Source organism: Mauremys mutica, chromosome 14 (assembly GCF_020497125.1).
Source record: "Mauremys mutica isolate MM-2020 ecotype Southern chromosome 14, ASM2049712v1, whole genome shotgun sequence".
Taxonomy (NCBI): domain Eukaryota; kingdom Metazoa; phylum Chordata; order Testudines; family Geoemydidae; genus Mauremys; species Mauremys mutica.
Window position 1 is genome coordinate 42,112,757 of NC_059085.1, and position 14,029 is coordinate 42,126,785.

At 59.8% G+C, this 14,029-nt stretch overlaps 1 protein-coding gene across 1 annotated transcript; it reads right to left on the minus strand.

Annotated features, from left to right (window-relative positions):
- Positions 1-1,149: 1,149 nt before the first annotated feature.
- Positions 1,150-11,984, minus strand: LOC123349657 (cytochrome b-245 light chain). The gene is made up of 6 exons (XM_044987874.1): positions 11,852-11,984; positions 6,126-6,195; positions 4,917-4,991; positions 3,642-3,725; positions 2,418-2,499; positions 1,150-1,710 (listed from the first exon to the last, which is right to left on the minus strand). Exons 1-6 carry the CDS (start codon positions 11,907-11,909, stop codon positions 1,519-1,521), a joined length of 561 nt encoding a protein of 186 aa, XP_044843809.1. The 5' UTR covers positions 11,910-11,984; the 3' UTR covers positions 1,150-1,518.
- Positions 11,985-14,029: the final 2,045 nt, after the last annotated feature.

Sequence of the window (14,029 nt, forward strand, 5' to 3'; positions counted from 1 at the left end):
AGCCGTTCAGTGCCTCGTCTGAACGTAGCAACCAGGGGCTAGCACAGCCATGCCCACGCAGACACTAGCCCCACATGGGAGCTCACTGGCCCTCAGGGGCCAGGGGCCGGCTGCCCTCCCGGCCACGGCTCCTACTGCCCGTGCACCATCCAGCCTGGGCCCACAGGACATCAGCCGGCCCCTCACCCCAGCATCCTCACTGCTGGCCAAACCAGGCCTGGGCTCCACGGGCCTGCGCTGCCCACCTGGGATGGGGGAAATCCTAGCACCTGTCCCCCCCCCCCCATTCCCCACATCACCCCCCTGCCCCCATCTCGGCTCCCGCTGCCCTCACAGCTGGTGCTGCCCTGGCTGCATAGCAGCAAGCCACAGCGCCCCCTGCAGCCCAGACCCACCAACCGCGGCACCAATTCAACCAGACTGGGACCCTACCCACAGCATAGCCCCAGCGAGCGCCTGGGGCTGGGGGACCCCCCCCCCCAGGCCTGCTCAGGCCCCAGGGGAAGCCCCGCTGCCTCTGGCGCTCTCCTCGCAGGGGGCTGAGGAAGGACCCCTTCCTCCCCTGACCTGGCTCTCTGACCCCCATCCCAGCACCAGCCCCCACCCCACTCTCTGCCTCCCCACCCACCCCCAGGCCCATCAGGCAGCCAGCAGAGGAGGAGGGTGGGCCTGGAGCTGGGTGAGAGAGACACCCCACGCAGGGACCACACTCAACCTCCTCCCAGCACCCCCTGCCTACAGGAGCCCTCCCTCCCGCAGAGATCCCCTTGGACGCTGGGCTTCCCCCAGCAGCCAGCACCCCGCCCCTGCCCCCCACACACTGCTGGCAAAGCCAGAGCCAGGGGAGCGAGTGACCACTTCACGCAGCACCCTGGCTTCTCCGTGAAGATCTTGCCCCCGAAAGGGGCTCTCCTTGTAACCCGTGCTTTGAGGCTGGCCATGCCGACAGCAGCTGGCGCCTGAGGAAATGCAGACGAGGCGCGGATGGGATGCCCTGGTACCCGAGGGGGATGGGGCAGGGTCCGGGTGTCTTAGCACCGACAGAACAACAAGGCGAGGTGGAAAATGCAAGGCCTGGGGGGTCCCGCCTGGCTGCACAACCCGCGCCCCGCCCAGCCACAACCCCCCCCTGCGCAGCGAGATCAGAGATTGCTTCACTCGTTTTATTACAGTATCAAAAGGAGACAATCCAATGAAGGGATGCCATTCGGCACGACCACGCCCCCGTTCAGGGGAGGGGTCCAGCAGGAGACGGCACCCCCGACCCCCCCACACCCCGGTGGGCAGAGTGGGCCCCACCGCCCTCCACTAGGCTGCTGGGCTCTGTGACGCCAGGGGGCTGTAGTGTGAAGGGGTGACGGGAAGAGGACTGGGCTCTAGAGCTGCGGGGGGGCTGGCTGTCCGGGGGGAGATGGGGAGCAGGCTGGATCCCGGGAGGGAACATCTGTGAAGGGGGCATCAGGCTTCGGAGCTGGCAGTGGGGGCACCCGGCTGCAGGCAGAGCGCGGGGCTGACACGTTACTCTGCCTCCACAGTGACCGGGATGGGATTTTCCTGGCCGGCCAACTCTGCCGGCGGCTTCTTGCGCGTTTCTGCGGGCGGCCGCGGCGGGGGCATGGTCGGGGGCTGCTTGATGGTGCCTCCTCCCACCGGCGGCCGCTCCTGAGGCTTCTGCTCGATGGGGTTCCACTCCTCGCCGCGGAGCGCAGCCTGCAAAGCAGCCCCCGCAGGGCAGTGAGAGCCGAGTCACCCCTTCCCCAGCCCCCCTCAGGCCCAGGGCAGACGCAATGATGTTAGGAACCCCACACACAGCTACCACCCCCCACCATCTCCCAGTCACACAACGGGCGCCTCTGCCGGCCAGCCCAACTCCATGCACCCGGGAGGCTTTAGGGACCCAGAACGCTCAGCATTCGAGTTAGCCAGCAGGGGGCACTCAGCGCCTGGCAGAGAAACTTCTCCATCAGACCTAGGGGAAGCAAAGGAGGCTATTGCATCTCCTACCTACCTCCTGACACCCCGCCAGCTCTGTATGAGTATTAACTAACTAACCCCTCCTGGGGGGCTCTAGCTAAATGCCATCCAGTTTATTGATGGGGAAACTGAGGCACGCACCAATCCGGTGAGAAGCAGTGGCAGCTAGGACACGAACCCAGGAGTCCCAGTCCCCTGCTCTAATCACTAGACCCAGAAATGGAACCCAAGAGTCCTGCCTCTCTCATGCTCTAACCACTAGTCCACACCACCGGGGGAGGCAAACAGAAGATGAGGAGAGGCGTGAAACATGCAGGGGGAGTAGAAAGACAGATGCTGCCTGGTGCCATTCTGAGAAAACCAAGCCCCCAAGCAGCTGCTCTGTAGGAAGAAGCCCCCGGAGGGCTAACAAGGTAGGTGAGCTAACAGCACTGGGTACTTACCAATAAATAGATGGCACTTGCTATGCCCAAACACGCCGTGCCCAGAATGGTGGATAACAGGAAACCCGCAGGCACTGCAAGACTGAGAGAGAGCGAGATTAAACTCCAACCGAAACCTTTGAAGACAAGCCTCCAAATAAATTAAGAGCAAAGGTTTGTGGGTATCGCAAGGGGGAAGCAAAGGTCTGTGGGTAGCGCACCGGGGAGCTGGTTCTCTCTGTGGCTTCTGATGCGTTCCGCAGAATCCAGGCTTTTGTTTACCCAGAAATCTAACGTTCCCTCAGCTGGTGAGTCAAATCCCTGGTTCTCTCTGTGGCTGGCCAGACAGAAAGAGCCTGTCTGCTATGGGGGAGCTGGCGCCTGGCACAGGGGGCACAGGGACAGGCTGGGTAGGGTGCCAACCCCAAATCTCCAGTGTGGGTTTAGCAGGAACAGTTCACTGCCCATTCCTGGATTCTCCCTGCTGTAACCTTTGGGGGATTGGAGCAGACTCTCCTCCACGGGCTCAGAACCAAACCCAAGCCCCGCACACAACCCGGGAGAATTCCTGAGCGGGCGGAGCAGTCCGTTCACATAAACTCCCTGTGAACTGAAGCTGGGGGGACGCCCGCCGTTTGACATCCAGGAGGCAGGAATGGATACGAAACCAGCCCCTGCCGAGAGCAACGGGTGGCTTCCCATCCCCAAATCAATGAAACCGTCTCACGCTTCCCATTCTGAAGGCTGGCAGAGCACATCCCAAACTCCATGCAACGCACACAGCCCCACTGAAATGCAGCCACCTCTGGGGTGGAGGGCAGCAGCCCACTGCGGCACTCTGTGTTGCCTAACAGCAGGGGAAAGGGAAAACTTTGGGCCAGATCATGGGAGAACTGCTGCTTGAAAACAAAGAGTCTTGGGACAGTGCACACAGGCGCTCTCATTCACCCAGAGCAGTCGTGGGCTCAGATTGGTGTTAGAAGGGTGACGGTTACACCGACCCTATGGGGATCTGACTCCATGGCGAGAGGGGATGAGGGATTTCAAATCTGGTGCTTACAGAGAGAAGCCATCCCCTCTGGCTATGCACAAGCTCTCAGTGCCACCACTCGATCCAAGCCGGGCAGGGTCTCACTCGGGATCAGGCATGTGTGTACTGAGACATGGTTAAAAGTAACCCCGGGTAGGAGCTGGCAGTGGAGAGGACAGCCTGGGCTGCGAGAAACACACACACACACGACTTACGCAGCATGCAGGATGGCCCGGACGTAGTAATTCCTAGTGATCGGCCCAAAAACTTTCACCACGGCTGTCAAGTACTTCTGGCCACTGCATGGGGTGGAGAGAGAGAGCGCACACAGGGAAGGGGGTCAGAAAGGCATGGGATTCCCACAGAGGATGGGGCACATGACACAGAAGGGCAGCCTTCCCTCCGCTCCCAATCTGCCCTGTGTCGTGCCCCTCTCTCTGCCCCCTCTATCCTGATCAGGATCTAACATGCTCACCTAGGCAGTGGAAAACCTTGTGGGAGCGCAGAAGTCTCCTCCTACCTGATCACCAACAACCAGCGAGCAGGGCAGTGACCTGCAGCCCCTGGCACTCTGGGGATCTGAACTGCAATGTGACAGGGAGCCAGACAGGGCAGCTGCTATGGAGGGAGTCAGCATCCTGGACATGAGGCTGCAGGGCTGCGATACCCAGAGATGCAAGCCCAGTTCAGCCACTCCAGCTCCCTTATGGCTTCCTCTCCAAAACCCCTCAGAGTCCCTCCAGCCATGAATTCAGGGCCATGGCTATATTTTGGGCTTTTAACCCCAGCCGAGTCGCTTCACTGCCATGGAAACTCTCCACTGCTGGCAGGGTGAGACCTTATCTAGCACGCCATCCTGCTGGTAGAATAAAGCTGTTCAGCCATGTGTCATAACCCCCATACTGCTCGGAGATTCTCCTGTTGGAGCAGAAGGAGGCACATTTTGGCCCTTCTAGGCCTGAAGAACATAGCAATTGCCAGACTGGATCTGACCTAAGGTCCAGCTAGCCCAATAACCTGTCTTCCACCAGCACCAACTGCTTCAGAGGAAGGGCTGAGAAACTCCATCGCGGGCATTAAGGATCACCCCGTCCATAGGGGAGAGTTCCTTCCTAATCCTTGTCAGTGAGTTGCTGGCTAATGCCCTGAAGCATGAGGATTTATCGGGTTTTATCCAATCTAATCTAACTACGACTGCTCTTTCAAGCCTGCCCATGTCGAAATCCCTTTTTTAGGACCCCGCTAAGCTCTTGGCCTTAATATCATGTTGCAGTGAGTTCCACTGGTTACTTCTCCATGGCTTAAGACACCATTTCCTTTCTTCAGCTTTGAGCACATTGCCTCTGCTCTCCATGCCATGCCGTTGCCAGGAGGGGCTGCAACACGAGGTGTCAGTTTGGGCCTGGACTGAAAGCCAGAAAATCCCCTTTGCGAGATCACCCATCCACCCCCACACACAGAGCTGGAGGTGAAGGCAGGGGAGTACTTACCATCTCTCCATGGTAGAGCCCTTTTTCCGCTTCCCCCGGGGGTACTCCAGCAAGCAGACAAAGACCCCAGCCGCTCTAAGAGGGCCAGTCAAGGAAAATAGCTTCTTAGCGCCCGCACCCCCTTGGTCTATGGCTGGAGCAGCCCAGAACGTGCAGCACAGACCCACGATAGCCCACGATAGCCCACGGCCTTTTGCCGTCTCCCTCCCGCATACGCTGCCTGGATGGGACCTCGACGGCAGCATCCGCCCTGGGGATCTTCTGCTGCCAGCTGCAGCAGCCTAGGGCTGGCCAGTCCAGATCAGCCCATCAAATCCAGGATCCCACCTGTGGCCGTGGACAATGCCTGATGTTCCAGAGGGAGACACGAAAAAGCCCATAATGTTGGCCAGCTAAGCAATGACAGGCAGAGGGTAACTGACCCCAGCAGGGGGAAGGGAAGGGAGAGACGAGATGAGTTTGCCCCTGAAGCGTGAGGATTGGATACCCCTGCTTTAGCACACAGAATCACAAAGGTTATTAACCAGAGGACAATTCCCCAGCCTCATTACAAACCCAGCCACAGCAGCTGGGCACTTCAACGGCTAAACCAGGGGTCGGCAACCTTTCAGACGTGCTGTGCCGAGTCTTCATTTATTTACTCTAATTTAAGGTTTCGCGTGCCCGTCATACATTTTAACGTTTTTAGAAGGTCTCTTTCTATAAGCCTATAATATATAACTAAACTATTGTTGTATGTAAAGTAAATAAGGTTTTTAAAATGTTTAAGAAACTTCATTTAAAATTAAATTAAAATGCAGAGTCCCCCGGACTGGCGGCCAGGACCCGGGCAGTGTGAGTGCCACTGAAAATCAGCTCGCATGCCGCCTTTGGCACCCATGCCATAGGTTGCCTACCCCTGGGCTAAACCATGGAACTCGGCTAGTCAGTTTCACTGTTTGTTTATAGTAAGTTCCACTTCTTCCAATACACTGGCCCCAAAGCGAGTACCGGAGGGGGAGTGGAGTTGAAATGCCCCACCCCAATCTCTTCATTTTGACTTTGTGACATTGCGAAAGCTTTTCCAGTGACTGCCAACCTCCCGACAGCTGGCACCCTTTTAAACTACTGCTCCGGTGAGCAAAGCCAGGACGATGCAGCCTCCGGAGATCTTCGCCAGCAAGATGTCTGGGGAGCCTGGGGCCAGATGGCGGTTCTGGAAAAGGATACATGGCATAGGCAGCAAATGGCCACCCTTTGAACTGAGCGGCTACCGCCACAATCCCTCCCGTCACTAGAACTAAGAGACAAGGGAGAGAGAGAGGAGGAAGTTAATAAATCAGAGTGAACGTCCCCACACTCTGTCCTAGTGGTACCCAACAGCTGATCTCCTCTGCGCCCGGAACAGGCTCTGTCCCCATGTTACTCTGCTCCACAGCGATAGTTAATCCCAGGTCTAGCCATTCATTGAGCGCCCCACATGCCACGCCAGGTCGTTTCTGTCTGTTTACAGAGACACGGTTCTATGCATTAGCGAAATAGCCCCCCACGGGCTGCACAGCCTCAAACTGCCCCCGCTGCGGCTCCCTCCCCCAGCCAGTATCACACCACAGACTGAGCCTGGGTAAGATTTTAAATCAAAGCCTCTCCCCGGGAGGTAAGAGCCAGAAACAGGACCCAGCCTGAGAGGGTTTTTGCCATCTGATCACGCCCAAAGAGGTCACCACAACTTGTGACAAATTTAGCTGGAGAAATAACAATCCAAACACACTCTGGGGCTCAAGCCAGGTCAGTTGGACACTCATTAGCGCTGGTCTTTGCACCAGGGAGTCAGACGCCACAAGCGCCGCTGTTTGGTCAGTTATACTCCAGCCTCTGGCCTGGCCATGGCATTTCAGCACAGCCCCGGCTACGCTGGTTTCAATTCCACTTCGGCCAGCCACCATGGACAGGAGAAATCACCTGCAAACCACCTTCAACCGAAGCTGAAGGGCGGATTTAAATGTAAGAACGCCACCAGGGTAGAGGGCACCATGTGTAGCTGCGTCTGGCACGCTGGGGCAGGCACACATCACTGCAGGGAAAGTGACACCGAATAGCCTCGGCTGGAGCTAGGGTTGGGGTGAGGCGGCAGGAGGGTGAGGAAGGATGAACTCGGGTGAGAGTTACGGGGAGCACTCAGCCGTAGGCACCAGTGGAGAGGGCCCCTTGAGAGGGCATCCGCCTCAGTTACTGCAGGGGCTACGCTAACCCAGTATGAGAGGAACCATCACTGCATGGGCACCTGCCCGGAAGTGAGTCCTGCCACGAGCCAAGCACTGAACCCAGCTGGAGTCTTCACCAGGAAGAGGAGGAAGAGACTTGGCTGGTTACCCAGACACGCTGGCTGGGAATCAGCAGGGGGACTTTCCCAGGGTGTTATGAGAAGCCACCAGCACAGCCAGAACCTCTCCAACTCACACAGCAAGAGCACAGCAGAAAACCCCACTGCCAGGCTGGCCCAGCGAGGACACAGGAGCTGGGCCCTGAATGTGCCAGACAGCAGCAGCCTGGCAGGGCATTTTCACATTGCCCTAAAGCAGAGCCAGTTCTGCAGGAGTGGTCCCCTGTGAAGGTCACGTGTCCATGGCAACCTGGGCGGGAATGCAGCTCTCACTCTGGTCAAGCCAGTCCAGAGGCGGCTTTTTAAAGCCCCAGCTAGTGCACCGGGGACGCCCACTTTGCACTTTCCCATCAGCCAGGTCAGAAGTGGGAGCAGAGGGACAGAAGTTGCCTGGCTCTTTACTCACTGGACTTGACCCGGGCCAGCGTATTTGGCGTGAAAGCCCAGAGCCAGCCAGAGGGAGGGTTTAGGTCTAAGGGAGGACGTGCTACTCTCAGAGGCAGGCCCAACGTTAAGAAACTTCCTTGTTTCCCGCACAGCCCATCACATTCTTTCCTCGCTTAAAAACCCAAACAAACCCAGCCCTGACATTCTCCAAGCCTCAGCGGAGGCGACTAACCCTGCCGTGCAGCACCCGCTCTAGGGCGTGATTTCTAGCTGAACAAACCAAACAGCCCCGCTGCCAGGATCCGTTCACTGGATTCGGTTCCTTTTACACTAATAGATGCCTCAGGATTTTTCGTGTCTAAGCAGAAAAAAATACACCCAAAAGGCCCAAGGCTCAATAAGTAGCTTAATCTACCCCCACCCCCATCTTCAACCCTCTCTCACTCTCCCCAAGGCATGGCCCGACTTGTGACCCGTAAATGCAATGCTGCCCCCCCCTGCATGTTTTGGGGCCTTTCTTTTAACTCGTTAGGCATGTCTAATTTGCAGTTACCACGGCAGAGCCCACAACTCAGATAATGACATGCACGCATCGCTAATTAGGCACACCGCCACGCATCGTTACCCAGCTAGCAGGTGTAAGGATTAAAAGCCACATGCTATAACCATGCCTGCTTCAGGCGGTAAACGTGATGGATTGAGGGGCAGCCTTCCCTGCAGACAGGCGAGTCCCTCACTGCCAACTACAAGGCACCTTGCGCTGAAGCATCTGGCACTGGCCGCTGCCAGAGACAGGCTCCCAGACCAGATGGACCCTGTGTCTGATCCCGACTGGAACTCCTATGCGCCTGGCCCCCAAGACGTGTATTTTGCATGCAGCGTTGCACATTTATAAACTGGCCATTTGTGGGTTTGAGTTCCAGGCTGGTGCTGGCCTGGCAGCTCCCAGCTCCTTCATTTATCCACAGCTCCTTTGCTCTGCGCTCGCGTCCCCACTGCCACAAGCTGGAGGCACCACCATGGAGGTGGCAGGAGACACAGGGTACCACGCTCCATCAGGAGGCGGACTGCAGTGTGCATAGGCAGAACTGAGCTATCTTAGATCGAACCAGCTCACTAAAAACAGCAGCGTGGCAGCGGCATGGGTTAGATGCCCCAGTACGTGCCCAGGCGAGACAGTCCGTGGGTGGCTAGCCCATAATCTTGGCCCCCCTTCTCCCCCAGACACACTGCTATTTTTAGCAAGCTAGCTCAGGTCTACCTACCCTCCCTGCTGCAGCACCGACATACCCTGAAGGTGAAATCCCAGTGCCAGCAACGTTGGCAGGAGTTTTGCCACTGACTTCAGTGGGCCCAGAATTTCACCCCCAAGGCCAGTCCTTCCAGCTACTGGTTTTAAGCCTCACTGCCAGCATGGGTGTCAGGTTGATGGTGGATTTTGTGATGACCAGCTGTCCACGGGAACTAGACCGTAAATGTAACCTGGTGGCTACAATCACCTGATGGTAACAACACCCAGTAACCAAGAAGCAAAAGGCTCCCAGCTCACCCCTCTCTTCCCTCCCACCCACTCTCTCTCCACTTCCAGCGGCTTCCACAACAATCGAAGTGTCACAATGGTGCCGTACTGTCTCTCTGGACGGCAGCTAAGCAAAGTTCACACCCACGTCACGGCTGGGGGGAAGAAGCTGAGGTGCCAGCAGGGCAGATCTAGTGAATTTATACATTGGAGCAGCGGTTCTCAACCCGGGGCCTGTGGGCCGCAGCTGTGTGCAGACGGGGCTGCATGTGACATCCTCAGGGCCAGACAGGTAATACTGCATGCGGCCCGCAACGAGAAACAGGCTGAGAACCACTGCACTGGAGGGATCCCAGCTCCTGGCTCAAGAACACTTTGGAAGAAAAAAATCCCTGTACAAACGCTCTTCCCAAGGGACTCAGCCCCACGCCAGGTGTCAAACTGAGGCCTGGCTCCACTGCCAAGTGTTCCCCTATCCCCGTGTCGGCGCGGGGTGTCGTTCGCAGTGTGAACGCCGCTATCCCAGGATAAAGGTGCCGTAGCAGTAGGGGTATTTATTTCCCTTCCTGCGCAGGAAAGCGATACTGGTTTCAAGCACCTTTCCCCTGGGGTAACTGCATTCAAGGTAGGGGGCTGAACGGCAGCTCTCTCCTGTGAGCAAGTCCCCAGAGAAACCCAGTTCACTCTGATTTCTATAGAGAAGTGAAGTTGGTGGCGCAAGCCCTGTACCCACCCTGCAGTGGGAGTTTTCATGAACATTTTATTACCAGATGCTAATCAGGCCAATGGAAGAGACTCATGAAGCAAGAGGAGAACAGAAGAGAAACAGCCCAGCCGCTTCCTTCCCCTTTTTATTCTTTTCACTTCCTCAAGCTCAGCCCCAGCCACGGCGGAGGCCCAGAGCTGCAGGGTGATGGGTGCTCGCCCAGGCCCCCTGAGGCTGAGACGGGGTCTCCGGTGAGGAACACAGCAGCTTGGGAAATGCCCGGACGAGGCGTGGGCTTGGCTCATCACAGACCCTGCAGGGCAGAGGCTCCCTCCCCCAGGAATGACCCTGGGGAAAGGCAGCCACTTCAGACCTTCTCTTAAACCGGAGAGTCTCAAACTTCTGTACTGGTGACCCCTTTTCACACTGCAAACCTCTGAACGTGACCCCCCCTTATAAATTAAAAACACTTTTTAATATACGTAACACCACTGTAAAGGCTGGAGACAAAGCGGGGCTTGGGGTGGAGGCTGACAGCTCACAACCTCCATGTAATAACCTCATGAACCCCCTGAGGGGTCCCAATCCCCAGTTTGAGAACCCGTCTTAAACCCTATCCCCCAGCTCCCTGCCCACTGCCAGCCCCCCATAACCCCCAGCTCCCTGCCCACTGCCAGCCCCCCATAACCCCCCAGCTCCCTGCCCACTGCCAGCCCCCCATAACCCCCCAGCTCCCTGCCCACTGCCAGCCTCCCACACCCCCTCCCCAGCTCCCTGCCCACTGCCAGCCCCCCACACCCCCTCCCCAGCTCCCTGCCCACTGCCAGCCTCCCACACCCCCTCCCCAGCTCCCTGCCCACTGCCAGCCTCCCATAACCCCTCCCCAGCTCCCTGCCCACTGCCAGCCTCCCACACCCCCTCCCCAGCTCCCTGCCCACTGCCAGCCCCCCATCACCCCCCAGCTCCCTGCCCACTGCCAGCCTCCCACACCCCCTCCCCAGCTCCCTGCCCACTGCCAGCCGCCCACACCCCCTCCCCAGCTCCCTGCCCACTGCCAGCCTCCCACACCCCCTCCCCAGCTCCCTGCCCACTGCCAGCCTCCCACACCCCCTCCCCAGCTCCCTGCCCACTGCCAGCCCCCCATAACCCCCCAGCTCCCTGCCCACTGCCAGCCCCCACACACCCCTCCCCAGCTCCCTGCCCACTTACAGCCCTCCCACACCCCCTCCCCAGCTCCCTGCCCACTGCCAGCCCCCCTAACCCCCCCAGCTCCCTGCCCACTGCCAGCCTCCCACACCCCCTCCCCAGCTCCCTGCCCACTGCCAGCCTCCCACACCCCCTCCCCAGCTCCCTGCCCACTGCCAGCCCCCCATAACCCCCCAGCTCCCTGCCCACTGCCAGCCTCCCACACCCCCTCCCCAGCTCCCTGCCCACTGCCAGCCCCCCATACCCCCCCAGCACCCTGCCCACTGCCAGCCCCCCTAACCCTCCCCAGCTCCCTGCCCACTGCCAGCCTCCCACACCCCCTCCCCAGCTCCCTGCCCACTGCCAGCCCCCCTAACCCCCCCAGCTCCCTGCCCACTGCCAGCCTCCCACACCCCCTCCCCAGCTCCCTGCCCACTGCCAGCCCCCCTAAACCCCCTCCCAGCTCCCTGCCCACTGCCAGCCTCCCACACCCCCTCCCCAGCTCCCTGCCCACTGCCAGCCTCCCACACCCCCTCCCCAGCTCCCTGCCCACTGCCAGCCCCCCATAACCCCCCAGCTCCCTGTCCGCTGCCAGCCTCCCTAAACCCCCCAGCTCCCTGCCCACTGCCAGCCTCCCACACCCCCTCCCAGCTCCCTGCCCACTGCCAGCCTCCCACACACCCCCAGCTCCCCTTCTCCTGACCCCCCAATCGCCCCCCGCCCCGCTCCCGGGCCCCCCAGCGCCCCGCCCGGGGGGCTCCCCCGCCCCCACTCACTGAGCCCGGACGCCAGCGCCTGCTCGTTGGCCCACATGGCCCACTCGATGCGCCCCATGGCTGCGCTGCTGCCGGCCCGGACACACTGCGCCCGCCACCGGCGACCTGGCCCGGCCCCGCTCGGCTCGGTTACCGCCCGCCCCGCTGCCGGCCACGCCCCCTGGGCAGCGCGGACCCCCCCACCCGCCTGGGGACAGGCGCCAGCCCGCCCCCGCCCCCGGCTCTCGGGCCCGGCCGGGGGGAGCCCGGCGAGTCGCTGCCTCGGAGGCTTTAAAACCCGCCTTCAAAGCGGGGAGCGGGCCCGGGGCTCTGCAAACACCCAGCCCGGGCAGGGCTCAGCCAGCCCCCGGCCACACCGGGGAAACTGAGGCACGGAAGTGAAGCGACCTCAGGCTTCCAGCCAGCCACTTGCAGGGGTCTGGAAGGGATTTCCTCCCCCCACCCCCCGGGTTTGCTTTTGGGGTTTTTTTTAATCCCCTTCCTCTGAAGCATCAGAGATTGCCAGGGCTGGAGACAGGACCACGGGGTGGGCCAGGGCTGGAGAGGGACAGGGGGTGGGCCAGGGCTGGGACAGGACCGCAGGGTGGGCTGGGGCTGGAGAGGGGACAGGGGGTGGGCCAGGGCTGGGACAGGACCGCAGGGTGGGCTGGGGCTGGAGAGGGGACAGGGGGTGGGCCAGGGCTGGAGAGGGGACCGCAGGGTGGGCCAGGGCTGGAGAGGGGACCGCAGGGTGGGCCAGGGCTGGAGAGGGGACCATGGCTGGAAACAGGACCGCGGGGTGGGCCGGGGCTGGAGAGGAGACCGCGGGGAGGGCCCAGGTCAGACTGACGGTGGTTTTCACCTTCCTCTGCAGCACGTGGGTGTGGGTCACTTGCTAGAATTATCTCGGTGTATCACACATCTTCCTGCCCCTGGGGGGCCTCGGGCACTAGTGCACTTCACTCACTCCCACCTGCCCCCCCAGCCCCTGCAGTGAGCTGGTCTCAGTTCGGTGGTTGCGTTTAGGGTGGGGGGGTCAGTGGTCCCTTCTGGCGTTAAACGCTGTGACTGTATGACCCAGCATCACTCCTCGAGGCAGCGCTAGGGCTGGGAACAGGATCCACCATCTGGACTTGCAGGGCCTCACCTAACCTTTAGGCCGACCTTCCTCAGGTAGGGCGCAACGGGGAAGCAGGTTGTTTGGCGGGCACATTCCTTGTTACTGGAGCTTGTGCTCTTTGCATTCATCAGAAACTGGGTGCAGCGTAGGGGCTGTGATCCTAAGGGCCATACAAGGACAAGCATGCAGGGCTGTAGAAATACAACCGTGCTCCTATGGAGCCTTTCATCAGATCTCGCAGCACTTGAACTAGGTTAAAGCTGGGGAAACTGAGGCACAGAGAGGCAAAGGGACCCGCTCATGCTCACAGAGCATGGCAGTGGCAGAGCAGGGACTGAACTCAGGCTCTCTGCAAGCCCAACCCTGCTCACCCAAAGCAGAGGGGGCAGGAAGAATCACTTCCCTCAGGCCCTGACAGCTGAGATACAATTTGCATGAAGGCCAGGAGCCCAAGGGGCATTAACAGAGGCTGTGGAATCATGGCCCGCAGAGATACCTGCTGCCGTTCCCCTTCTCCAGACAGGTGGGGAACAAGAAGGCAGCTGCTAGGTGTCCAGACCCCCTCTGAAGACAGCAGAGTCCTGCTCCTGCTCTGCAGGTGAGGCAGGGGGCAGGACCCTTGGGCCTGGCCTGGCCTGAAATGCTTTCACTCAAGCCTCTGGCTACAGCACCCAGCCTAGGGTTTGCAAGCCACAGCTGAAGGGGTCACAGCTGCCATCAGTTGGTGAGGAAATTGAACAATTTCCTCATGCTTGGGGGTTGATAAAGGCAGTTCCTCCTTGCCCCCGGAGCCGGCTAAGGCCATCTCACCCCAGTGCTCCCTTTGCCTTATCCCCCAACCCTGGCTTTACAGCAAACGCTTCCTGTCTCCTCCCTTCTTGGATCAGCCACTTTCCCCCTGGGCCACCGCCCCGGCCTTCGAGATACCCATCGGGCAGAGCTCTACGGTCTACACACATTTCTGGGCCTGCCCCTTCAACTTTTACTCTGACCCAGGAGGTGACGGAACCCCCCCCCCCACATTACCCCACTGACAGCCCTAGCCCCCCTGAATTTCTGAATGGGCAACACTATTTCTA